The 27,662-nt window shown below is 39.2% G+C and overlaps 2 protein-coding genes across 2 annotated transcripts; one reads left to right on the top strand and one right to left on the bottom strand.

Moving 5' to 3' along the window:
- Positions 1–3,038: 3,038 nt before the first annotated feature.
- Positions 3,039–18,927, bottom strand: kcnk10 (potassium two pore domain channel subfamily K member 10). Its single transcript, XM_022751049.1, has 7 exons — positions 18,873–18,927; positions 15,032–15,447; positions 7,033–7,150; positions 4,977–5,137; positions 4,537–4,729; positions 4,285–4,427; positions 3,039–3,695 (listed from the first exon to the last, which is right to left on the bottom strand). The coding sequence occupies exons 1-7, from the start codon at positions 18,925–18,927 to the stop codon at positions 3,039–3,041; spliced, it is 1,743 nt and encodes a 580-aa protein (XP_022606770.1).
- A 3,333-nt stretch (positions 18,928–22,260) lies between these two features.
- Positions 22,261–27,629, top strand: spata7 (spermatogenesis associated 7). Its single transcript, XM_022750978.1, has 12 exons — positions 22,261–22,465; positions 23,428–23,490; positions 23,602–23,691; positions 23,914–23,961; positions 24,646–24,749; positions 24,902–25,359; positions 25,481–25,526; positions 25,688–25,809; positions 25,920–25,970; positions 26,141–26,218; positions 26,344–26,401; positions 26,531–27,629. The coding sequence occupies exons 1-12, from the start codon at positions 22,378–22,380 to the stop codon at positions 27,176–27,178; spliced, it is 1,854 nt and encodes a 617-aa protein (XP_022606699.1). The 5' UTR covers positions 22,261–22,377; the 3' UTR covers positions 27,179–27,629.
- Positions 27,630–27,662: the final 33 nt, after the last annotated feature.

Below are 27,662 nucleotides of genomic sequence, written 5' to 3'. Positions count from 1 at the left end.
ACCCCTACCTTCGCTGGGCCAAGGTAGGGGTTAGTTCAGTCGTTAAACACGTGGCTGCAGTCAGTCTGTCCATCACACGATTTGGCTTTTATCAACAATTTAAATCTTTTCTGGGAACGGGCTTGTTTTTCTGTTATTTTTAGGAGCGATGGTATCCACTCCAACTTCCATGGCACACGTGTACCTCCAGCAAACATTTTCCATGCTGTTTCTACAGCCTCCCGCCACTGACTGACCGCTATCCATACATGGATGTTTGTAGACGACACACCGGCCAGTGATTACTCCTGCGGGCCTCCAATGACTTCGCTGCCTCCTGTTTTTAATAATAGCTCCCCCTGCTGGCTTGGGGTTGGGAGTCCGATACATAGCCGGCCTTACTATTGTACATCAGACCAATTTTAAAGTATCTTCACTGGCTACCTGCCTGCTTCAGAATTGATTTTAACATCCTTTTATTGGTTCTTAAAGGTAATGGTCTTAGTCCTACGTATTTATGAGATTTGCTTTTATCCTATGAACCTTCTACAGCCCTCAGGTCTTCTGGTAGTGGCCTTTTTAATCATACACAGTCAGAGCAAAAACCCACGAACAGCCTCCCTGAAGACCTGAGGGCAGAAGACAGTTTTGATGTTTTTAAAAGCAAACTCAAGACCTACTATTTTAGTCTGAATTTTATTATTTATTATTTATTAATCATTCTATTTATTTATATATTTTAAGCTGTTTTACCAGTTTGTCCTTTTATTCTATGATTATTTTCAGGATTATTTTCCTTTAAATACCTCACTTTTATTTCTGGTTATTNAGGTCTTCTGGTAGTGGCCTTTTTAATCATACACAGTCAGAGCAAAAACCCACGAACAGCCTCCCTGAAGACCTGAGGGCAGAAGACAGTTTTGATGTTTTTAAAAGCAAACTCAAGACCTACTATTTTAGTCTGAATTTTATTATTTATTATTTATTAATCATTCTATTTATTTATATATTTTAAGCTGTTTTACCAGTTTGTCCTTTTATTCTATGATTATTTTCAGGATTATTTTCCTTTAAATACCTCACTTTTATTTCTGGTTATTTATTTTATTTCTACTTTTATTTCTGGTGGTTCTCTCTTCCGAACATTCCCTCTCATTTAGCATTTTCTTATTTTATCTTTATTATTTTGTCTTCAATTTCACCCAATTTTAATATCCTACCTTTTCTGGTTTATTCATTTTAATATGTCTCCTCTGTTTTAGTATTTTATTATTTTATTTTTATCACTCTAGCGTTATCTTTGTTTTGCAGTCTTCAGTGTTTCCTCAGTGCAAATTTATGAGATTCATCATGGCATTTCCTCAGTTACACAGTTCCTGTTATTATTGTCGTATTTCTATTGTTTTTATGTATTACATGCTAATTTATTGTTCTGTGTGTAAATATGTGTGTGTGTGGGGGGGGGTTGTGTTTTTTTAATTGCTTTTATTCTGTGTGCATTGTTCGAATGAAAAGTGCTACACAAATAAAGTCTGATTGACTGATTGATTGATGTTTATTATCTGGAAAAAGGCACTCACTACATTTAATGTGATCGTTCACAAAATAAACTATACACAACGAATAGTTGCTAAGCTTGTCACAGGTCATGGTCATGGAAAGGTTAATGCTATTCATATCAGATGAACAGGTTACAAGTACAAGCAGTCAGTGAGTGTGTGTGTGTGTGTGTGTGTGTGTGTGTGTGTGTGTGTGTGTGTGTGTGTGTGCGAGTACCTGTTTGTAAAATGCAAAAGAGAAAAGGTTTAGATGATCATGTGTCAAACATTTCAGTGAGTGAGCCTCTATTAACTACAGGAAGTGTTTCAGCAAAGAAATACAAAAAGAAAGAAACATGATATATTTTGTTCATATTTTACAGGTCAATGGAAAATACAACTCAAGTGCTCGGCTGATATAAAAGGGAGTAATCACAGATGCAAACATGCTCGGTGAGTTCAAAACCAACAGCGGTCACATTCATGAATTTGAAAAGTCATTTAAGCAATCTCAAGATATTCTGTGATCATGTGAATGTCATATACAAAACAAAGAAGTTCAAAACTGAACACAGCTGACAATCTCATGGCCAAAGGTGATTAATAGGGTCTTTATGGGGAGGATTCCAGCACTGTGTTGATTCACTTGTAGGGAAATGGTGGCTGAAAGCAATACATTTTATTTTCTTCAAACAAAAAGAAACATTATCACAGGTGTAACTCCAAGCTTTCAAGTTAGTTTACGTCAATTAACTGCTATGGTTGTGTTTTAAGAACCATGCACAATCAAGATGAATAGTGTTTTTTTTTGTTTTTTTTTATGAGCTCTCAGTATGTAATAGTTTCTACCCTAAGGCTACATCTTCAAAATCACATACCATGGAGGAATAATTGTACATGTCAGCTAGGTAAATGCTCATACAGTCTATTGATCCAGCAGAAAAAACAACCTCCCACTCTCCATTCGTTAAACGTTCAAGTCCTTTTGTAGCAGGCTGCCGAGCTAAAAATAGCCCCCCACAGTATGAGATGACAAAGCGGAGATCGATAATGTTCCTGAGGATGGATGACATGAATCTAGCTCTCTGCGAGTCCTGCCCACACTGTTAAAAAATAAGATTCAACGTCAACATACGAGTCGTTGCCCCCGGGTGTCTCATAAGAGCCGTGAGGGCTGAAAGACAACAGAGCTGGAAAGACAGCCCCTGTACAAATGAAAGTTCTTAAGTAGCCCATTGTACAGTAACATCCGTAATGAGGTATTTTAACTACAGCCTCTTCTGTCTCTTCAGTTTTATTCATTTTTGGCAACACATTTTCTTCCCACGGCTATGGCACGATGACTGAATTTCCTGGGAGCAGCTCCAGTCTAAGCATAGGAAACCAAAAGGCACATTTCTTGACATCTCAAAGGACCGTGCACTCTCACTCTGATTCTGTCTGAGTTTCTCTCTCACTCTCTCTCTCTCTCTCTGTCTCTGCACTGCTTGTCTATGGCTGAAGTGCTCTTCCATTCAAGACCTAATCATTTTCTGTGTCTTTGGCCTGTGCTGGTATGAACCCATTCAACTTGGTGCGCTCCATCACGTACTGCGACAGGTTTGTCAGACTGATGTTTCCCTCTTTCTTCTCTCCGTTTTCCTCATGTGGCTCCCCGTCTTCTTCTTCTTCTTCCTCCTCTGTCCTCTCCTCCCCCAGCATGGCGCCGCCACTGTTCATGCCTACACTCGCCCTTCGAACATCTTCGGGAATGTTCCTCCGAAGCTCTCGGTTCTTGTTACGTCTGCCCAGTTTGGTGAGGGATCCGAAGCGTAAGTTGAAGAGATTCTCCTCTGAGGACGATGCTGTCTGCGGCGTCTGCTCGCTGCCCTGATGGTCGTACGGTTCGCAGGCCCCCCTCAGCCTCAGGTTGTTCAGCTTGGTGTCGATGCTCTCCTGGGATGAAGTCTTGAAACGGCCAGCATCCAGGCTGGCGAACATGGCCCGCTTCTCTGGAGACAGCATGTCAAGGGAGTGAGCTCTCTGCTCCAGGCCGAGCTGGCGGCGCTCCATGCTGCGGATGGTGGCGGCCCGCTGGAGCTTGTCATGGATCTCAACACTCAGGCGCCGTCGCGTTTCACGGAACTCTGCTCGTACATTTGCCTTCCATTCAGCTGCATGAGCCTTAAACTCCCCGACCTGTGACAACAGTGGGGAGGAAAGGAAGCAAAGGATCAGGGAGGGATTAGGAGAGGATATTTGGTACAGTCCACAGTGAAACAGTTTGGCTCACAGATGTGTTTTTAATAGTTTTACAACAATGAAGCTCTAAGGCACAGAGTTATAAGCTATATCAGGCTTTTGCAGCACAGACAGTAGGCTACTGGTTAATGAGATAGATTTTGTTGTTTTGGTATTTTCAGAAGATTTGTTGAAAATAAGAAAAATATAGAATATCACCACCCTTATCCTTGTGTTAATTATAAAAAGTTCCATAAAAACCAGATTTCCAAAAACCCTCCACTAAGCTATAGGCTTAGCCCTAGATCATTTTCTAGTCTAGTGGATCAATAAGTCACTGTATGTCATGTCTGAACTTAGTAAAACAGCTACATCTTCAACACCTCAAATAAAAGCCGCCTGCTACCGATCCTGACAAGGTCTAAGCAGCAATTAATGTGCAAAATAAGAGAGCAGACAGAAGGGGCAAGAGAAGTAGCAGCTTAGTGACCTTTCATGTTCTGCCTCTCTAATGTAATACTGAGAGGTGTAATTGAATGAACCCCACCTCCTCTTTGGTCTTTTTAGACAGCACTCGAAGCCAGTCTGAAATCATGCTGAGGACGGCCGCAAAGTACGCCAAACCCACCAAGATCCAGAACCACACCAGCGGCTTGTACCACTGCATGTAGTTGATCCTACGGTTTCCACCTGGAGATGAAGTAAAGATACAGGTTTGGTGAAAAATTTCATGTCATTAAAGTTCAACAAAACAGTGATCTACGTGAGGACAGAACAACCATCTGCTGCATAGCTCTACCTGCCACATAGTCTCCTATTCCCACTGTGGTAAGAGTGATCACTACGAAGTAGATGGCCTCCAGTGTGGTCCAACCCTCGATGTGTTTGAAGATGACGGCTGGGATGGTGACGAAGACAATGCAGCCGGCCAGGATGAACAGGATGGTGGACGTCACTCTGATCTTAGTCTGACTGATCTGTTTGTGTTTTTGCTGAAAAAAAAAAAAAAAAAAAGGACAAGCTGTTAGAATTAACCCAGAAAGTAAAATATCATGTAAGAGTGCCATGGTCTAATAAAACATGACTCAGAAAACAAGTTAGTTAAGGTTTTGGAAAAATACTTGGCCTATTTGAGCTTTTACACTGTTACACTGCTACCCACAAGCAAGAGAACTAAAAGTAAATGCAACACACACATGAAGAAAGAAGTAACGATTCACTGTGATACTTGTAACTCACCCTGAATATCTTCTCGACTCTCAAGATGCTTTTCACAAAGATGGTCCCCAGCTGGTCTCCAATCCCCGCCAACAAGAAGCCAAAGAGAGGAATGCCAAATATGGCATAAAGAATGCAAAAGATTTTCCCGCCTTCCGTGCTTGGAGCTATGTTTCCATAACCTGTCGGAAACAAAGAAAGCACAAAGAGGAAGATAGAGAGAGAAGAAAGAGCAGAAATGAGTTAAGAAGCATGACATTGAGGACATAAAACGAGGATGCGAGGTAAGGCTGAGAAGACGCGGTGGTGGGGAGGTGGCGGGCTATAAACAGTACAATGAGAAGCAGAAGAAGACAATCAAGACTTTCTTATGCAACATAATCAATTGAAGTGCTTATGTAATACCTTTTAGTTCCTGGAGGTAAATAAGCTCCAAGAGAGACAATAATTAGGTTCCCCTCAAAGAAAATTGCATTAATTATGGCCCTACAGTGACAGAGATACAATGGAGAAGCCAGGGAGACAGAGCATAATATTGTACTGTGTCCCAATTCCTCTCATTTCAACCTGTTGAGGCCAAAATATAACTATGTTGCATTTTTACTCCCACTCACACTCATGTTTTCTCACAGAACAAAGTTGTCTCATGAATATGTCACATAGATTTTTATTTAAATTCATTTGAGGATGTCTATTTAATAGAATTTGTATGTACATTTTTTTATTTAATGAAAGATGTCAAGGCTCTTGTATTGTAATGGCTGATATTTCAAAAAAAAAAAAAATCTGGCGAGTGAAGTACATGAATCTACTGAGAGCCTCTTCTCAGCAGCAAATAAGCGAATGCCACAGGTAATTAAATCTCTGGACTACACCATAATAACAGGCCTGTGGCTGTGTGCTTTTCCAGTAATTACAAGGAAGGTACAGTCCGTGCAGCTAATAGAGCGAATAGAATCTTTAACACCTCACTTTGATGTTCAAATTATGGCTCTAGAAAGCAACTTTTTTTTTTGTAAATGGTTGCATTTGATCAAAGCTTCCAGGCAGCAAAAGGGTTTTCACATTCATTTTAAAAAAGAATTGTGATCAATTACAAACTGTCTTCATGTTTATCTTATAAAATCAAGAAAGCATTAAAAAAAAAAAAACAATTAGAAACAGCGTGATATAAAATAAAGCCACATTGTCTCTGTCAGCAGTGCCTGTGTTGTAAGCTTCCTCGATAATGTTGATTGTCACAGGTTGTTAAATTCCACAGTGCTTGTGCTTTGCCTCATTTAGCACCAGCTCATGAGGGCGAAAGGGATTTGTATAACTCACCTGAGGGCAGCAATAAGAAGCAATCATTTGCACAGCTTTGTAGAGATTTGAAATGAGACAACATCTTTATCAAACTGAAAGCACAAATCTGATATAAAATGCTTCAACACCTTTAAAAATGAATTATTGCAAATTAGTCTTGCGTTTACAGGCTCATATTGTTGTTTGATGGAACATTTTTGTGCTGCCAGGTTGGATGTTTTTTTATTTTATTTCATGGAGGCTCAAAGTGTTCTATATTATAAAATATCACACATATGAACAAAATTCAAATTCAAAACTTATTTTAAATTGTGAAATAGAATCCAGTGAATAATTACGTCAAATATATTAATGAAACACTAATAAAAAAATACATTTTAAAACTCAACTTATGATTATGAAATATTACTTGAGCATTCTTATTTACATTTTATTTATTTTTATTAATATGTGTATTTAATGAAAAAGCATCATGAAATAAAACTGTCACTGAGGAGAAAAAATAAAAATACAAAATAATACAAAATAAAAGTATAAAAAAATTCATCGACTTCAACTCAACTGTTATTATGAAAATATAAATCATGAAATTTAATTTGATACATCATATTGCATTTCTTTTTTTTTCTTAAGTGTATAAGTGTGTAATTCTGAGAATCTGAAAAAACGAATACAAGTTGAAGGTAATGGGGTTGAAGTGTGCTAAAAAGTTGTTGAAATGTCCATTGTATTGATTGTCAGCAATAGCAGATTATAAGGATTTTAAACTTACCTATGGTTGTGATGACAGTTCCAGCGAAGAAGAAGGCACTGCCCAGGTCCCAGTTACTGGAATTGTAGGTCATGTCTCCAATAGGCCTCACTCCTGCACACACAGCATCTATGGCATGCTGGAAAGAGGATGATTTATAATTCATAAAGATGATACGTGCAGGTATGTTAAGCTGAGATATCCAGATGAATGCAACCTTAGAAACAAAGTGTAAAAGTTAAAAACTTAGGAGCACCTAACTTACATTTTGCCCATTAAATTCTTATAAACAGAGAAATTCAGATTCATGATTGCATGCCAGCTCAGCTGATGCCAACACAACAAACACTCGACATGTCTGCTTTGTTTCATTATATAAAGTCCTGATGGTGTGAAGAGAGTGAGAACATTAACCCACCTCCTGCCAATGTTTATGTATTTCTGTGTACATGTGTCTCTCATGTGTGTTTGTGTTTGTGTGTGCATGTGTGACCTGTGCCACTGATTGTGTAACACTGAACTTAAGATAGATCGGGAGTGCCTGTCTCTAGCTCACTACCTGATGAAAGAGATAAGACAGTGAGACAGGAAAGTCTGTCGGAAAGCTCCTGAAAAATGGGGGAGGGGGATGAAAGACAGATGGAGAATTGAATCATTCCTATACCCATGTTGTAATACTTTAATAACACAGGAAGTGGAGCTAAGTAGATTTACTTACAATTAATTCAATCGGTCCAATTGTACCTCACAGTGGAATTGTATGACAATAATGTGACCATATTGTAGTTCTGTGATACAAAATGCTAAAGAAATTATTTTCAAGCAATGTATAATAACAAAATAAGCATTGCACTGAACACTAATTTGATTATTTACTCTATACTTTATTTTACTGCATACATTTATAATAGTTCTAGCTCCTTTGCCCTGCCCTAAGTAATCCCAACCTTTTTGATATGCAAGCTCTCAGAACAAAGCAGTCTACTTTTGTCACTAAATGGAAATATCTACTGGTGGTGACCATTTCAAACAATGGAGTGATTTTGCTTGCTTTATTTGAGTGTTAAAGATGTAAAACTACTCAGTGATTCATTAGTAAAAGTGCAAAAATTCAAGTAAAGGAGAAAAAAATGAGCATAACTTTGTGTAGCACAAATCTTTGCGACCTCTTGTGGGGGTCCCGACTCCCATGTTGGGAACCACTATCCTAGAGCCTGAGCTTTTGTATCTATTCATGAAAACATCCCCTGACTAAAATAAATATTATGCAAGAAAATTTTTGACTGAAAGTATTCTGCAATGACAGTTATGTAGCATGTCAATATATAAAAGCATTCCACAATGACTCTTTTACGATTCCTGTGGATTTACAGTACGCATGCAAAACAAACATCTAGCATAAGATCTGTTCAAATTATTCAGTGTTTGGCTCTTCATGTGACACTGTTTCTCTTCTCTACCCAATTTGCATGTTTTTACAGTTCACACTGACTAAACAGACTTTCACATGCAGCAGAAAGACCTTTATCTCCTTTTTTCAGTGTCAGCCTTTTTCTTTAGTCCCTCAGCTCTTCTTTATCCCCAGCTTGTCTAGTGTCTGGAAAACATTAAGAAGCCACAATGCTCTGCATTTACTGCATCATTATTCTCATTAATCTCCTCCTGTGCTCCATTATGTAGGCGTGAAATGTTAATCTACTATCTTGTTTTTCTGTGTAAACTCCCAGTTTATGGCTATTTTATGAGAAAAGCATTTATTTTCTAATCTCTATGGAAATGTTTAGTTTTCGCCTCTGGGCTCGAATAAGCATCACCTCTGCTAACATGAAAGTCACTGTGAGGGATTTCTTTTCATAAGAAATAGCTTCACTGCATTTACCAACATTCCTCGTGGGATATCATCTACACAGCAACCCCACCCCCCCCCAATCCATCCATCCATACAAGCTGTTAGTGAGATGCACGTCCATGTAATAAAATATGTATCAACTCTCGTGACATACATTTCAAAGCAGACAGAGTGGAGGACCACTTCAACACACATCGCTGCACATGCCTACTCATAATCTTGCTTGTGATTACCTCAGCTCCATCAGCACAGCCCCCCTAATGAGACTGATTTCTGTACCTAAAATTAGCCAATTACAGTAATGCTATTTCATAGGTTTTAGCAGACACAGCTACTTTATTGGGGCAATATCAAAGTGGTAATTATATAATAAACCCCAAATAACCTAATTCTGGACTCAAGAGGGAGCTATAAATAGCCTCACAATGTATCTGAATACTTTATGAGAAGGTCTATTTTTGTCTCTCGTCTTTTTCACAGCCAAGTTCACGCTGCATTAGAGATGGGGAAAATCCTCCTTTGGCACGTGCACTTTTGAGGCATGAGGATGATAACGTTGATTTATTTTGCAGGGTGTTAATTAGGACGACAAATGGGGCTTTTGGTTTCACACATCCTGCTCTCTTCTATTTTGGTTGTGCAGAGGACTCAGCACACCGACACTCTTAAATACATCCAGTCACCACCAAGCGCTCATGACGGGCTCTGGGCTAATGTGTTTTCATATTCTCCACTGCAGGATCATTAGAGAGCACACGAACCCACTGCAGATCTTTATCCTCTCAGTGTGTCTCTCTAGCCCACAGCAGGTGACGGCAGTGATCCAGCCAGCATGGTGCCTCACTCTCTCCTTCACTCTCAGTGCCAAGCACTCTCCTCTGCAGCACTTTTACCATCACTAATATCTACATCTCTACACTGACCACCTTGAAGCATTATGGCTGCACAAATGACTGCCAAACAGGATGACTGAGGTCGGTTGTAGATGGGGCTTGTATGAATCTATAATAGAGTAATTGCAGTAAAGTAATTGAGTAAATGCATTTTGTTATATATCCCACCACTGCATATACATTATCTTACATTGAAGCATTTGAAGACCCAGGAGAAAAGACGTAGCTTTGGTCTCAACATTGGTAGGGATGCAACAACCCCGCCCACCCATCCAAGACTTTTTGATGCTGTCAACCAAATGGTTTATTAACATATTATGCAATACAGACGCTAGTTACTTTATCTTAGCAGTTAGCGCTAGCTTCTCTCTCTCTTTCTCTCTCTGTGTCTTGGATCAACAGATTAACTTGCTTATCATAGGCTATTACCTGTGATGTCTAACCAATCAGATCATGCTGTGGGCGGGACATTGCTCCAGACCTCAGAGTAGAAACTACAGATTAGAGACAGGAGGCTGCATCAGAACCAAAGTTGCGCATTTTAAAATTAATTTATTTAATCGAATATCGGTTAAAAAAATACTATGCCCATGCCTAGAGTCAGAATGATTTAATATGACTTCTCTCCAAACATAGTGTGAGCAAGTTCACTCAAATATTGGTAGGGACAATTCTATCCTGCCAAAACATTGGTAGGGGCATGTCCCTACCGTCCATACGCAAATCTACGCCCTTGCCCAGGAGTCTATAGGAACTTAAGATTGATGTTGACTTTTAGAGTATTTCCATAAGTTGGTGAATGTTTTGCAGACACCTGAGCATTTTGATAAAGAGCCTTTGAAAGTAGTTCTCACAAACAACGATAAATCCATATTTTATAAAACTTTTTTTTTTCAAATCAACAGAAACTCATGTAATTGGTGCTATTAAAAAAAATCATGATGGTGTTGGTTGGTACTTTTACTGCAGGTATCTCAGTGTGTATGAAAGTTTATTTGTAGGTAAGTGACTCATCAATAAATGAGCCTTGACTGGTGTCAATAACAGCGAGGCTTCACATAGTGCCACAGTGTGAGTCATCCCAACAGAGCTGGGGAAGCCAATTAGGTCTGCTGTCTTTGTGGGCGCACAGTGGGTAGGTGGACAGCACAGATACTGAAGTAGACATGAACAGGTCAACAGACACATCAAGTCAGCACATACTGTGGAGCAAACCTTAGTTTGCTCCACAGTATGTGCCCGCTCTCTAATACATCGTCTCCTTTCGTCTCACGCACCCACACAGGCTGCATACATACATATATATATATATATATATATATACACACACACACACACACACACACACACACGCTTCCTGAGGTTGCCATTTTTCTGTCAACTCCTCCGCCAAACAGTTTGACAACTGTGAGTCACCACTGCTGTGTCCCCATGGAGGTTCGTCGGCTGAGCGACAGGCTTGACACAGCACGAACAGACCGATAGCGGAACCTGTTAGAGGACCAGACAGACTCTTTGATGGAGTACTTGTGAAGCAGTGTGTCCTGAAGGCCTTTTCTTGAGACAGCAGAAACAAATTGCCAGTGTGAGCTTCACACATGGCTTGATATTTGTTCTTTTTTAAGGCTGAAGTACGATCATAACTCAGTGGCGTGATGATTTCTGATTTCAAGAAACTGTTTGACAGAGAGTAAGCTGAGGAGCCACTCTCATATCTGTATGGTAAATATGAAGCTACACACAGTAGCCAGTAGCTTAGTTTAGCATAAAGGCTGGAACAGACTGGAGTTTTAGAGCTGCTAGTAGGCAGATTTTGTTACCTTTGGACAGAGCCAGACTATTGTTTCCAGTCTTTATGTTAAGCTAAGTTATTTAGCTACCGACAGTTGCTTGAAATCTACCATATAGGAGTTCTATCAGTCTTCTTTGCAGAAAACCAATGAAAAATGTAAATAAATAAACATTTTAATACCTTAAATTTGTCAGGTGTAATATAGAGTCCTGGGAAATGTTATACAGGCAAATAGCCACTGAGCTTTCAGTTCCTTGTGAGACATAGGTTATCTCATGTATCTGAATCTGATCATTTGTCCAGTTGACAATCTTGTCTATGATGTGGTTGTTGCTACTAGCGCTGCTGCTTTGGGCAGCAGGAGGTCTGTGACTGCTGGCCTGTGCAATGAATAATTGATTCCCTCCGGACCCCAGGCACACCATGCTAAAGGTTTTTATTTCCACACTTCTCCTTAGGAAACACTGTCATTGATTTTTTTTTTTTACAAACTCATGATAGCACTTTTGTGGCTCAGAGGTTAACAGAAGAAGAAGAAAAGGATGGTTCTCTGGGAAAGAATAAATGAAGAGAGGTGGGTGTGGAGGAGGAGGGAGAGACAGATAGGCAGTCCAATATTCACTGGAGCAGTGTTGAAGACGCTAACATCAAATGGAGCCATTCTAGCGGAAAGTGGAGCACACCAAATGCCATGTGGTTGGTTCTCTCTTTGGGGTTATTTCAAGCTTAGGAGAATCAGATGGGTCCACTGTGGCACTAACATGAAATTTGTGTTTACTTTTCTCAGACTACATGAAAAAACATGGAAAGTACATTACTCCAAAATGCTCTGCTCTGGCATCTGTATGACATGCTATGATTTTGCTACAAATATGAACTGTTCACAGTGCTTTCCAGCAGGATCTACAGTATTTCCATACGATTTCTGTGGGTTACTACTAATTGTGTTCTTGGTAAAATAGATTTCACATTTGCCCTTTGGACCTTATGTTACAAACTCTACTCTCCAAGCAAGATAGTCGCCCACATTCACACACATAGTCCTTCTTTTTTTCTTGTTGAACATCTTCTGCAGAGTCTGTCTATATGAGAGCTTGACTGATCTTAGTCCCACTGCACCCCCCCACCCCACCCCACACACACACACACCACTACTACCACCACCACAAATCAAACTTTCCACTCAGCCAACTGCACGCCGACACATCTCAAATCATTTTCCAATCCCGCTTCCAGTTGTGCATGTCAGCTAGATGCAGTGACCTTAAATCTCGCCCCATAATTCTGGGTGTAATATCAGAGCGCAGTATGAAGCATTGTCATACTCTGTGATTAAGCAGCTGACACTGTAAAAAGACATTGTAAAATGAACAGTTAAGTTATGATGGGATTTTTTTTTATTTTTTAACATGCTTCAGGTCAGCCTAAATCAAACTGTACAACAGGCTGTTTTATAAAGGCTCAGACGTAAGAGATCTGCCACTAAATGATTAATTCTTATACATGCTATAATTCATTTTATGGTCAGACAGTTTCATTTTGAGTCACTCAGATCCTCAAATCTCCCCGAATCTTTCAAATCATTCTTGTTAAAGTAGAAGATACATCACACACAGTTTTGATAGAAAACACTGAAACACTTGGCTTCAGATGTTACAGTAAAGAACTATGCCGTTGTGGCTGTGAGCTAGTTTCCTTTTTCAAACTGTGTGGGTGTTGTTAAAGCCTCACTCTGGAATTTCATACACTTATTATTGAGGGCATAAGGCATTCAGATACAAGTTAGTTATGAAATCTATTTATCATAACAACCCACTATTCTATTCTAACAAAAAATGTCTCTCTTGATTACTACTATTACAATACTGTTTGCACATGAACTGCAGCGTAAAAGGTCACATTGACTGACCTCAGTTTCTGAGGATAATCATAGGATGCAAGCAAATTATTTCCCCTTTTATCCATGATTACTTTTATGTAATGTTCTGTAATATAAAACTGCATGTACTGTACAGTGTATTTGCCAACAGACGCAAAGTGTCACTGAGAATTACGAATATCTCCGTGGTAAACAACCCTGAAGGCATTACTGTGCTTCCTGCTAAAGGATGGACCTGCCTCTAAGTCTGCTCATGACATTTACCCATCAACCGCCAACCAACCAGGGGGCAGAGAGGAGAGGGGGGGTATATTCTGATGGTGCTTCAGACTCTGTATAATCCATTTATTGACTCTTCAACACAACGTGAAGAAAACCAATGAAAATGCTATTGGAAATCCATATAAATTAGCATGATTATAACTGCTATGGCAACACAGCTTTATTGAAAACATTGTGAGCTCACTGTAACCCTTAACAGTGGGTGCCTTCAATTTAGCGAGAGGACAGAGCGTACTTCTGCGGCGAATTCAACCCACCCACTTGCACCCACTATATTTAAGTAGCAACAACAATCTAAACTGGGGCTGACAATCATTTCTTAAACTTTCAGCAGAGCTAGAATGAAATGAAAGCAACAAGTACAGATAAGAAATGCCTTGATCTGAAGCCAACAAAAACATCTAAAAAGATAATGTTCAGGCACCTGTCTCTGTAGCAACAACAGCTAAACTGCTCCAACTTAATCATCTATACAGTCTGTAACTGATGTCTGAAGACATAAATGCAAATGCATGAGGAAGAAGTCGGTAAATGTAACAGTACACTTACTGACTTCCTCAGTACAGTAAATGTGACAAAAATGGTCTCAACTCAAAGCTCCACTTATTGGTTCTTTTCTGAGTTTCAGCTGTATCTGATTATCTTCATTCATGAATGGAACGGGCCAATGAAGGCCATGAGATGTGAATGAAAGCTCCGTAGAAGCCAGGAGGCTTGTTTGTGATGAATGCAGATGATATTTGAAATCTCACCTGCTCTGAATTAGTCCATTGAGTCAATCTTTTTTATTCAGTATCAAAATAGATTGTTATTTAGCCGCTGAAAGCAAAATGACGCATGACGTTACATCAGCATGTTTTACCTACACGTGAGCAGTTATTCTGAAAATGTAGCAGCAGTTTTAAAGGTTGGAATTAAAAGCTTCATTTGCTGAAGGACAGTGTGGACATGAAAGGGAATAGCATCCAACCTTTTCAAGCTCATGTGATTAGCTAATGAAACCAGAATTAATTACCCTGAGAACCCCTAATTACCCCGGATAGCAATCACCATCTATAAAACTGCTGCTCTAAAGGTCAGTCTCTGACTTTCATCTTTTTATCTACCGATCAAATTGAATGACACTCAGTATTATTTATAAGATAATTTTCATTTAATTTTTCTTATCTTCATGTCCCCTTGCACACTAATCTGTTGGTGATGAATATATGCAACAAATGCTATGCATTATTCCAAGTCTGTCTGAGTAGCTGGAAGAAAATGACTCTATTTAAAGTCTGTTAAACAGGAACAACAAAACCTCATCTCCACTTTCAAGCACTCACCTTGATTAGCTCCTCCAGCTCGTCAGAAGTAATGCAGGGGTGTCTCTCCAGGAACGAGGCCTTCTCTAGGGTGATGCTGGTCTTCTGGTTGCTCTCGAATGGCATCTCCAGCGCCCTGAATGCTAGACCTCCACAAATCAGGTAGAGAACAACCACGATGAACACTGCCAGCACTGTCTTCCACTTCATCACCGAGTGGAGGGCTGCAGCCGCGCCGTCACAGCTGGCATCCATGCTGGCCACCACGCTGGCAGAGCGGGAGGAGATGGACAGACGTGGCAGCGGACAGTGACCGTTGGCTTTTGGGTCACAGCCCATTGGGTTCTGCATGGTGGCAACGCTAGCCTGGACTAGAGTCGACTTCACCATGCCAGGCTGGACCTTTTTGGGAGGGACCAAGTTGGTCTGGACCGCCACTGGATAAGAGTGAGAGGAAGGACAAAACTGGATTAATATATTTTTTGTTGACCTGTGTTAGACAGGGACAGTAATTCTTTTTTTTTTGTGAAAATGATTCTGATGATTTCAGATTAATAAACTTTGGTGGACTGGTCTAATAAATGGCTCAAGGCCCAGAATCTGTTATAGACTGGATAAGAAAAATGTGCTGACAGGCAAATGAGAAGGCAGGGTTTGAGGCTTTGTAAGTGAGTTTGAAATGATAACACAGGGCATTTCCAGTGTTTGTATGTTTGTCCCTTGTCCTCATCTGTGATAACTAATCTGTTAATAATAAAAAAAATTGTAATTAGTACATGGAATGAGTCTCACACCTTTCAGCTTCCTTAATGCAGACATAAACATAAGATCATTACAACTATTGAAATCCTACAACCTTCTGTGAGATGCATTAAAAAGCAATTTCCCTGTATTACTGTGGGCTAATAAAGGCTTTCTGCAAAGCTGACACTGAAAGCTACAGCTGTGCCAAAGCCAGACCACAGGAAGACTCTCTGTTGCCTCGACAGCTTTCCATCCAGAGAATTTGATCAGGGTTTCACACATAAAAGCCATTAGTCCTGTGAAATGGAGCCTCAGCAGTCCACAACCACTGCTTTTATTACTAATGCAGAAAACTTCATTATTAATTTAATGTGATAAATGCAAAACCTAGAAAAACATCCAGAATTAATTTACTGTCTGAATATTAGATGGGTGTACAGTGTGTAACTCATATATCTCATAAAATGAGAAAAGCATTCAAATTTTCAAAAGACACACCACATGCACCTGAACCTTTTCAGCGCTGTTAGGTACAGGTGAAAACTGACTTACCCTCTTTGCTGGGAGGCAGGATTCAATTTTTCTAATAGACTATAAGAGAGGGGTAAGTGCCACTTTCAGTCATTGGCTTTGGCATGGGTTTTATAATAAATGCAAGGTCAACCATGAGGCAAGCAGCACCAAGGAGGCAGTCAAATTTAGATTCCTTTAATGTATATAAGGCATTGTATAAGCTATTCAGCGGCCTTCACCCCTAACAGCCCCCACCTGGCTCAGATTGGAGAGCATGGAGAGCCCCAGAGCCATGGGCGGAGCCTGTTGTCTACAATGATGCAACTCTTGAAGGAAGGAATAAGAAATTGATTTGTTTATGGGAGGTACTCTTTTGTTTAATGGGATAGTTTCACTTATGGGATATACTAAGCAAAATGTTTACACACACACACACACACACATCCTTGTCTTACTATATTTGTGGCGACTCTGTGCATTCCCTAGCCCCTTACCCTGACCTTAACCATCACAACTGAATGCCTAACCCCACCCCTTATTCTAACCCTAACCTAAACCTAGTTCTAAGCCTAACCATAAAATAAAGACTTAACCACCAAACACACATTTAAACTTGTGGGGTCCCACATTTTGGTCCGCATAAATCTGTCCGACCCCACAAGTATAGTAGGCTCCTGATTTTTTGACCCCATGAATATAGTAAAACTCACGTCACACACAAACACATGCACACCCTGACGTGATGAGTCAAGGACATCCAGGAAGTGTCTCATTCTTTGGTCCAAGAGCTATGAATCTTGTTAGTTAATCCCTGTGTCATGAGTCAATAACAGCAAAGTGATGTCACAAGCTCGGGAAGGTGCAAAACTGCCGCTTTCAATTTACAGTATGTGCCCTTTAAGGGCGGTGGCTGGCTATTTTTAGAACATGAGATGAATTAGAAAATTAAGACTGAGTGGTGAAGCAGCAAAAAGACTATGACCCAACATTAATATCTCATGCTGTATTTGGTGCAGTCACTTTGATGGATGCAGTAGAACATTTATCAGTAGATTAATTGTAAATTGGACCAAATCCATAACTAGTTTTACTATGACATTAATTGCTTTTCATCTCATCTTGTGAGTGAGTGAAACTGAATAAATTAGCTCGGTGCAGTGGAGTAGAAGCAGCTAGGGCAGTTCAGAAAACTGTTTCTCACATATTTAAGTGATCGAAAAACAATTATGAGAAAATATAGGTCTAAAATTTATATTTTAAACCATATAGGCAGAACCAAAACTGCGATGACCATAATTTGGTTTGCCTTTCAAATTTCTGAGGCTGTGTGGCATTAATCTAAAATCTTTTTCAAACCACTGAAGCTGCTTCACATTGATTTTAACAAATTAAATAAGGCCTGAGTGGAAAGCAGTTTTATCTGATATTATCTGATACTATCTCTCAGCCTTCGCTCTCTGCTTCCAACATGTCTGGCCAAAGCAGAGGATATGCCCACTGGAGAGTCAGGTCAGGTCAGTGAGTGAGATGTTACTCAATTCAGCCACAGAAAGAATGGAAAACAAATGTGACGATGAGGTTTTTAATGATGGCACCTGTCAGACCACACAGTTTACTCTGTCAGGTTCATACTATGGGGGGAAACAAAATAATTATTTAGCCTATTCACTGATGGACTAAAGAAATTCAAAACTAAGTCAAGTTATAGTAAGCATGGAGGCAAATTTTGGGTTGGCTCAGGTCGGCTCTCAGCCCAGTTATTCCCTGTGGTACTAAACAGGTTGCAGGCGTTTAACTCACCAGCTGAGCCTCAAACACAAGCGTCAAGCATGACTGACTAACACAGGAAGCTCTGAGAGTTCCGGTAAAAAACAGAATTCAGAATAAAACCAGTAGGAAGTTGCAAAGATGAGTCTATGTTTCAGTCTACCTGTATGTCAGAAAGGTTACAGACAACAGTTCAATGGAGACTGAAGACAAAGCAAACTCCCTTATGTTTTCTGGAAAGAATATATTAAAAAAATGTTCACCTTAGCGTGAACAGGGGAGGAGTCATAGCCTATTTTTTAATCGTCATTAAGCCAAGTCTCTGAAAATAACTAATCTCTGGTAGGTATAGTTGGAAATGTATACCTTTGTGTAGAGGATTTCACAAAGGTACAAGTCCTTTAGACAACGTTACTTCTTAGGGAACAACTTTACATGCGATAATTTATTTCAACAGCGTTTCCGGTCTAATGCTGGCTGTTTCTGCCAACTTGACGCCGCTGATGCTCAGCTCCCAGCAGCGCTGCCTCGCACAGCTGAGCACACGGAGGATGGAGAATAAAGACATAGGCAACTCCCAGTCGCTTTGTCTTACGTTAAGGTCCGTTTTGCATTACAGACATATAAAGATATGAGAAAATTCTAGGTGAAATAGACAAAATCATGAATCATAAATTACGTAAAGCTAATGAAAACTGTTTCAAACTGGTCAATAATTTAGCCTGATGCGATTTATTGTGTCTCAGGTTTCTCCATGAGATGTTGCTGATATTAAGAGTACTATTAAATGGACATATATCTAAAGTTATCTGGCAATAATAAAGCAGGATTTACCAACCTTGCTCGGGGTCCCAGTTAACTTGTTTTCTCGGGTTTTCTATTGGAAATTTCATCTCTGTTTTTGTTCTTAATCAAAACGCAAGGAAATGTGTTCAGTGCGAATGTAAAAATAAATAAATAAATAAAATAAATAAAGCCAAATCACGATGAATTCTTCTCCCACATCTTCACATCATCTTTTCGTGGATGTGGGTGAAATTTGTACAGAGGAACGAACGCATCGCAAAACCGCATTGTCTGCTTCTGCTGTTTCTCTCCCCCCACCTTCTTTTTTTCTCCACCTCGCTCGGACGCGTGGTGATCGTCTGACAGACCGAGATACTTGTGAGACCTTTCACTGAGCTGTCGCAACGCTCGGAGGACAAAACCACATCCCATCTCACTCTCAAAACACACGGTAACCAGTGGTCCTGTCCAGAAACAAAACCGGAGCGTGTCCAAACCAGCAACTTTACGCACGCGTTTACGCCGGCAGCAAGAACAACGAGAATGGATGCTCTCCTCCCTTTCATTCCCAGAGCACACTACTCCACCTGCCTTTATTGTGATGAGCTAAATTAAATTTGCTTCGAGCTTCGCATCGTCTACATTCGTAACGCATTTGTTTCATCCGTTAATGAATACTTACTCTTATGGTTTTCCTCCAAAGCAGGATTATCTTCTCATCGTTTGGCAACCGGCGATTGAGCACATGGCGCGGGGCGGGAAGTCAGAGATGTACCCCCAAATCAGCGGCAGACTCAAACCATTACATCATTCACATGTATGGGAAACGGTGCATTATTTATGACCTCCCATAGCCAAAGACAAGTCACCTCTTCCATCACGTCAGACCTCCTAAATCTGAACTCAGTCAGATGATGAGGTGCATGCTGACAATGGGGGGCAATTTCTGGACAGGTGAAACTGAGCTGTCTAATGAAATATTAAGTGCAGAATATCTATGTGTAACTGCACTTTTGTTTAGATTTTAGGATGATTATGTGGCCAGAAGATCCAACATTAGATTTTCAGGTTATATTTAAAGGACCTGCTCTTGCTGACCACTTGTCTTTGTTTTTGTCCATTCATCCTCATCCATGCATTATTTACATGCATTAGCTGAATGAGTTTTCTACCCACCCTCCAGGCAGGCATTGGTTACCATTCATTTCAAAACGGGATTAATTCATTCATTTGCAGACCTGCAACTTTAGTTAACAATTCAAATTAATTTATTACTATTACTATCATTAATAATAACAATTATTATTATTATTATTAATAATAATAATGTCTAAAAGTTGAAAATGTTTTCCTTGATTTCTTTTTTGTCGAAGTTAGTCTGTTATGTTACTACTGATTTTTAAGACACTGATGGAGTAGCAAAGTAAAACACATAATGATCCTTATGGATCAGTATTCACAACAAAAGCTACGAATGACTGCAAAAGAAGGCCCAACTTGTGCTTTACCTGCAATCATAAGTCAAAATGTCTGCTGTGAAAAAGACAAATGAATCTGGAGAATTTGGGAATTATCAGGAAACAAGACCAAAGTTCAGGTTACTGAGAAATGTAATAGGCCAGATGGACGAGATGCAATTATTTCTCTGTCCTGTGGCCACATGATGTTAAAGCAACCTTACATTGCTAATTGAAAACTTTGATTTAAGCATAAGAAAAATTTGCATTTTGAGTATTTCTTAACTTATCGAAGTTAAAAATATAGCCCTGTTTTGCTCTGTGTCTACATGATAACTCCACTGGTGTTAAAAAGTAACATTGATAATGTTAATGTCTTTCAATTTTTGGGTGGGGCATGATGTATTAAAAGATCCATTTACATTGTCTTTTTAGCTGATATTAAAATAAAGGGGAAAATGAAAAAATACTACATAAAGCATGTGTTGGTTTGTTTTTAAGACTAATGATGCTGGTCGAAAAATCTGTTTCACATGTTGCCACTGCTATTAAGTCATTCACAATCCTTTGTTGGCAAATGACGTGAGGGGTTAAAAGGTCTATGAAACAATACAAGGAACCTGGCAGAATTAACAATATGCTGCTGACAGAATGTTCTCATGAGCAACATATACTCGGTATAATCAGATTTTCTATTTGTTGCACTGCATTGGTCAGTTTTTAACACTGACACATTACCGTAAATGAGGCCACTGATGGTTGTGGTTTTCATAATGGCACACCATGGTCACTTCATGTTGCTGTAATAAACAAGATAGGCTACCAGCCATCTCATGATTATTCATGAACTGGTAAGGATTTAGGACTGTGGGGAGGGTGAATGGCACAGAACTTGAATAAATAATCCCAATTTTTGCTCTTTCAGTCTTAATAGCAACATGAACAACCACAGAATGCTGTTTCAGTCAGAGTTTGGGTTAGAAAGTGAGTGGCTGAAATGTCATACATTAACCTCAACCACCAGTGGCATAGTGCAGATTACACTGTTTATACAGTAGGCTACAGCCAATTTTTGCCAAAGACTTTTTTGACATATAACAGCAGGTAAAGCGCAGGTGTCAATAATGAAATTAACAATAGGTGGATTCTAGTAAGCTGCTTGAATAGAAACACTTGCATGGAGAGGAGCCATCGTTATGTTATCAGTAGCACCTGTGCTTTTCACACCATACCAAGTCAAAATATCTGTTGGGAAAATCATTTACCTCTCAAACACCTGTGATGAATAGTAAAGTCTCCAGCACTCATTGGAGAAATGTAACACCTTGAGTTACCTCTACAAAATTACAATATATCCCATCTTCTAATGACAACATAAAGTCACAGTCATAGTTCTTCTAAGGTCTCCTCTGAAATCAAAATAACAACACTATTAGGAAGACATTTGGACAGAATTCAGTGCAGATACAGGGGCATGCTAATGCTGTTCTTAATTGTCAGGCACAGGAGCCCCAGTGCACATGTCACTGTATTTTATGACCGTTGAGGACAATATAGGCTGGCTTTTCCTGCAGTTTACGGGTTTCACACTGGCTCCACTTGCATCATCCTGTTTGTCTGATGAACAGTGGCTCCAAAAATATCATGTCCACACCCAGAAATGTTAAGACACAAATATTCATGGGGGATTTTAGTCATTTTCATTCTGCTGTTTTTAGCATATACGCTGTAGGCTATACTATGACCTCAGTACCATTGACAATGGATCTACAATTTGGATTTGGAAATAAAGGTAAATAACGTCATCTATTGCATGACATATATATGTAATTATTATACTAATTGATATACTAATTATTAAAGAATATTTGTGTCAGGTGTGTGTCTTTGTCTATGCGTATGGGTGTGGGTGGTGTGGGGCGTGTCCTCCCTTACGCATTAGCGTGATGACGACGTCTATCGTAGCAACCAGCATGGCGACGGGGAAGCTTTGCTTGGCCCCTCATCTGCTTATAAGATAGTATTAGGATGTTACCATTACGTTGGTTGATTATACTACACCGTTAAAATGTTTACAGTTAAGTACACTGTCGTTTCTGCATGTATCCAAGCTCTGCAGTCGCTGTCCCGGAATATTTTCGGGGGAAATTGGGATACGTTGAGTGTAACATCATGGAATCGAGAATAGGTATGTAAATACTTTTAGCATTAGCTAGCTATCTGGCTAGCTAATCAGCAGAGGGAATCAAATTCAATTTGTGCTTAGGCAGCCAACTAAAGATAAACTCATGCTGACTGTGTGGCCTCAAGTTAATCTAGACAATGGGTAGCCCTTAACTCACACTGCGTCCTCTCGAAACTTAAAATTGAAATCCAAAACCAAGTTAGCTTAATATGCTTCACTTAACTTAGCCAGCTAATGTGTGGTTACGTTATTTTTGGTTCTTGAGGTTGAAGACGATATTTCAGCTGTTTTCGTCGTCTGTCGAAAACAATGTTTATTATTTTCATACTATAAGTGTTTACAGCACCGTATTACCCGCTATTACTGCATTCCCGAACTTTACTAACAACAAAAATAAAATAAAAAAGACTCAAGTAATAGTAACACTGGCCAACTTTAAAGCTGAATTTGAAAAAAATGAGAATAACTTATTTATTATATGCATCAAATTACTGCAACTTACCTTGGAAAATAATAACTCACATACTGCTAATAATAACATACCAGGCCTAGAACAGAAATGTACAAAATAAATAATATATTCCCCCACTAAAAGACGTGTTCGTGTTAACGTTCATGTTTGTTTAGTCAATAAATGTTAAATAATGATAATGATAATAAATAATGACACATTCCCGTCAAAAGTTGTCAAAGCCTAAAGTGATGTTTTAAGATTACTTGTTCTTTCTGACCAACATTCAAAAACCCCAAAGGTATTCAGTTTACAATGATATAAAGCATAAAACCAGTAAATCATCACATTTGAAAATCTGTATGCACCTAATAGTTGGTATTTTATCATGCTTGATTAATAACTTTAATGTTTCATCATTTACTAAAACTTTATTAAAACTGTCACAGATAAACCATCAATCTACAAATCTTTAGATTGTCAACAGGTCCATGTCCATCTATGTTAATTTTAGGGAGTGTGTCATCTGGACTGGGGTGCAGTGCTGGTATGAGAGGACAGACCTCGAAAAGTAGCCGTAAGTATCAATATGCACTTAAAGTCAAGTGAAGTCAAGTATTGGTCATTTGTAAGATATGACCTTCATTTTATATCGTACTGTATGTTGTTCTCTGTCTTGTGTTTTTAGCTTTCTGCCCTCGCTCCTCCAGCAAGTTGACACAATCCATCATTAAAGATCACATGGTGTCTCATTACAAAAAGGTTTACTCAGCTAAAGGTGAGCCACATGGCAGGAATATATTATGATCCTTACGATGATATTCAGTAGACCAAATCAATTCGGCTCCTGCATACACAATATGCTATATGCAATATAGCATGCAATATATGTTGATGTGGTTTAAACATGTATCTCTGTTGCATAATAATTATATTAATAATAATCTGTTGTGATAATTTTATAATATTATAATTTTACATTTGTTTCCTTCTTCCACAGCTGCCATTGATGCCTCAGTACCCAAAAGCATGATACATAGTGTAAAGTGTAAGTACCTTACATTTCTGGGCTAAATCTTTTTAGGTAATATAATTTAGCACAATCACAATGGTGTTTAGTTTAAATGCTTTGCAGGTGTCTCTATGAAACAGCTTTTGCTGTCTCTATGGTAATCAGAATCAAATGCCAACATTGTCTTTCTGAACTCATCTCGTTTCACCAGTGCTCAGTAGTTCAGGAAGACATGCATCATCGTACAGGAAAAGACTAGGTGCTGCGTTGACAGCAGTCTCAATAAGAAATAATACAACGCAGCCAGTCATCACATTTGAGTACAGGATGCAACTCATCCTCATCGCTAATGGTTACAGTTATGCTCTCATCTTATTACTATGCTATACTGACTCTCACATACTTCACAGTTAAGTTAAGTGCAGAGTCCTTGCCCATTCTCTTGGGGCTACCCAAAGTCAGTCTAAGAAATGAGGTCAATAAAAAGGTTGGATAAGGCGATATGATTAACATAAATGTAAATTACAGCATTTTTTTTTTTACAGAATAATCATTTGGATGTATTGAACATCAGATCACATAACAGTGTTATATTATCAATGGGTTGCTATATCTTTTTAAAAACACATATGACATTGTAAGAATCTGCTTTGCTGTCAGTGATAGACTGCAGAATAGACTAACTTCTGCACTTATTCAGTATTTCATACCTGCTTACAGACAATGACCAGATCAGGAAGGATCGCTTGAAGAAAGGGGGTCGTCCTCAGTCGGCCCATTCTCTCTCACAGAGAAACAGCAGAGCCTCATGCTCCTCAGCCCAGGTGCGACATCAAGGCAGAGTTTGTGGCATTACCTGGAAGAGAAAACTGGACTATCACATGCGAAAGTTTTAAATGCAAAGTCCACATTATTTATCATTCAAACTTTTTCAGTATGTGAAATAACTTAATTAGTACAATGTTTTCTTTTTTAGAGTAGATCATCTGTGCAGTATGATGACAGCCCGTACCTCTGCTCGAGGAGTTCCATGGTCTCCAGCCCAAGGTTCAACACCTCCTTTCATGCTAAGGAGATAGTTTATCAGTCGTGTAAACCGGACCACTCTCATCACACTCGCCCAGCATCAGAGATAAAGTACCGAAGCCCAGAGTCAGCTTTGCACAGAAAGCAGTCGGCATGTTCAATGGGAGCTTTTGGAGATCAGAGTTGCTACAAGACTTTCCAGGATCCTGTCCAGAAGACATACAGTGGAGACTTGCTCCAGAAACATTCACAGCACTTTACTCAAGACAAACCTTTCACCCCTAAGACCCTGAAATCAGATAAGAGTTCATACCTGGCAAAATATCGCTATTACAGAGCACCACCAAGGAAACCTACTCAGGACTGCACCAACGCAAAATTAACGCAACAGGACACATATGACAGAAGGTATTTACAAATCATCTCAGTGAGTCTCAAAGGATAGCAACAGATAGCAACATTTCATTCAGCTTGTGCAGCATCTGCACCAGAATCTTAAAATATCTTCAATTCTTTGTCTTTTATGCAGCACAAAAACCAAGGAATACTCACAGGAATTTGATGAGCCATCTCAGGTAATTTTGATGATGTCATGTCATATTGTTATTATCCCTTTTAAACCATAAATAACGAGGTGAAAGTGAAGCTAAAATATGAATTTGATCATGAGAAAGCTTTGACAGTATTGAATATCCCCTCTCATTTCCAAGTCTTTTTTTTATTTTTATTTTTACAGGGATTTATTACAGAGCATGAGTGGTCTGAGGATGAGTTCAATGGCACATATTTCTCAACATCTAGACAACAGAGTCGAGTAAACAAGAGCAGAGACCATTATCTCTTTGACTCCTCATCCAGGTAAAATTGTGAAGTGGAAATAGTATGGTGTGTTTTATTCCCAATGTGTTGTGCCTTGTGTATTTCTGTGTAAAGCTCTAAAAGAATTAATAATAAGTCACCTCTCGTAGGGTCTCACCAGAAGGCAGGAAAACTCCCACTATGAAGAATGTATCTGCAGAGTAAGTTCTCTTTGATCATGTCTAATGCCTGTGCAGCTTTTGATTCAGATAGTAGAAAATATTGCTATATGTGTAATGATTTGGCAAAGTTGTGCTTCTGCAAATTTTAATAACTATCTAATGCAATGTATTCTCTGTGAAATGAATTATTCTCATCTGTTCCTTAACAGGGAAGAAGAATTAATGTACCTTGAATTTATTTCTGCTGTAACAGAGGATATCTTGTCCCGGGGGCACATCTCTGGCAGGTTTGCTGACATTTCTGTGCCGTCTGAACATGTGTACACTTAATTTAGTAAGTTAAACAGTGGCTAATGCCTCTTACACCCTTCTAAGTCATTACTTAAGTGTAAGTTTCTATTTCCTCTGCAAGGGTCCTAGACCGGGTGATAAAGCGCCATATTGACATGAATCGACATCAGCTTGATGAGGTGAGCATATAACTTAAGGCAGAATGCCAAATATGCATTAGCATGTCTTCTTAAATAAATATTTGAAAAAAAATAATTGAGGGATCTTTGAACTTCTTCTCATGCATCGGATTACATTGCTTGTTTTAGGGTAAAATGCGCCACCTTCTGGATGTGCTGCGTAAAGATTTTGAAGAGCCAACCAACATATCCACCTCCGGTACAGAGCTTGAAAAAAAGGAGAATGATCTTCTTGATTCACTCCTACCACATCTGAAATCAGGGGGGAAACAAGTGAAGACCAAAGAAGACAATGATCTGTTCCCCTATGCCTCACTCTTAAAATACTGCAATTCACCAGATTACACTGATGCCTTTTCACTGTCTACATCCGTATGTTCTCCTGAAAGGACTGCATCACCAACAAAAACAAATGAAAGAGACAAGGAGAGTGACAATCAGGAAAACTGCATTGGCTCTCCTTCGTTCAGTGAGCATGTTACCAATAATACAGGAATCAGTGAAGATGACTTCCAACACAGTCAAATAGGCACAACTGCAACAAATGAAGAAGTCAGCAATGAAAACCATGAATACACCACTGTAACCAGTGATGAAGGATTTCATCAAGACCAAGCTGAGGTCAATTATGGTGGGCAATCCAAAGACCTTGAGGATTTGGGAAAAAGTTTGTCAGAGTCACTTCATGTATCAAGCAGTACACATTATCACAACGTGGAAACTGCCAATGAGCAGCATGCAAATACAGCTGCCTCTGTGAGTGATGATGAGTTCTGAGTTTTGCTGTATTCAGGGGTTTAAATCCTGTAATGTTTTTGTTACCAGATGAGTGTTGTAACAGAGCGAAAGTTATATATTTGAATTTTCTGAAAGTATAGTTTTGTAAATGAATTAACACTGGTTGTGTTTCCATGTTTTTTACAAGCCCCGCCAATGAGGTGTTGTAGTCTTATGCTCAAAAAATTTTCAAAATGAATGCCCCATGGTAACTAGTGTGACTTGCAAATTTGCAACGGATTATCCATAGTACTGCACTGATGTCAGACGTGTGGAATTAGTGCTTTCCTCTAGCTTGAGTGGATTGCAGAGTGTGCCCAGTCAATCTTAAGAATGATGTAGCTGCAGTTTACATTTCCAGATTACTAGAAAAACAATGCTGTTACAAGTAACTTTATAATTGTGTGTTTGACTTAACATATGCCTCTGACATGTGGCTGTTAGGAGTTGACTGTCACCAGAAAGTGTCTTTACACATTGCAAT

This window comes from Seriola dumerili, unplaced genomic scaffold, assembly GCF_002260705.1.
Source record: "Seriola dumerili isolate Sdu_G_001 unplaced genomic scaffold, Sdu_1.0 BDQW01000149.1, whole genome shotgun sequence".
Taxonomy (NCBI): Eukaryota; Metazoa; Chordata; class Actinopteri; order Carangiformes; family Carangidae; genus Seriola; species Seriola dumerili.
The sequence above is the reverse complement of the archived record's forward strand: the minus strand, read 5'-3'. Positions and strand labels throughout refer to the sequence as shown.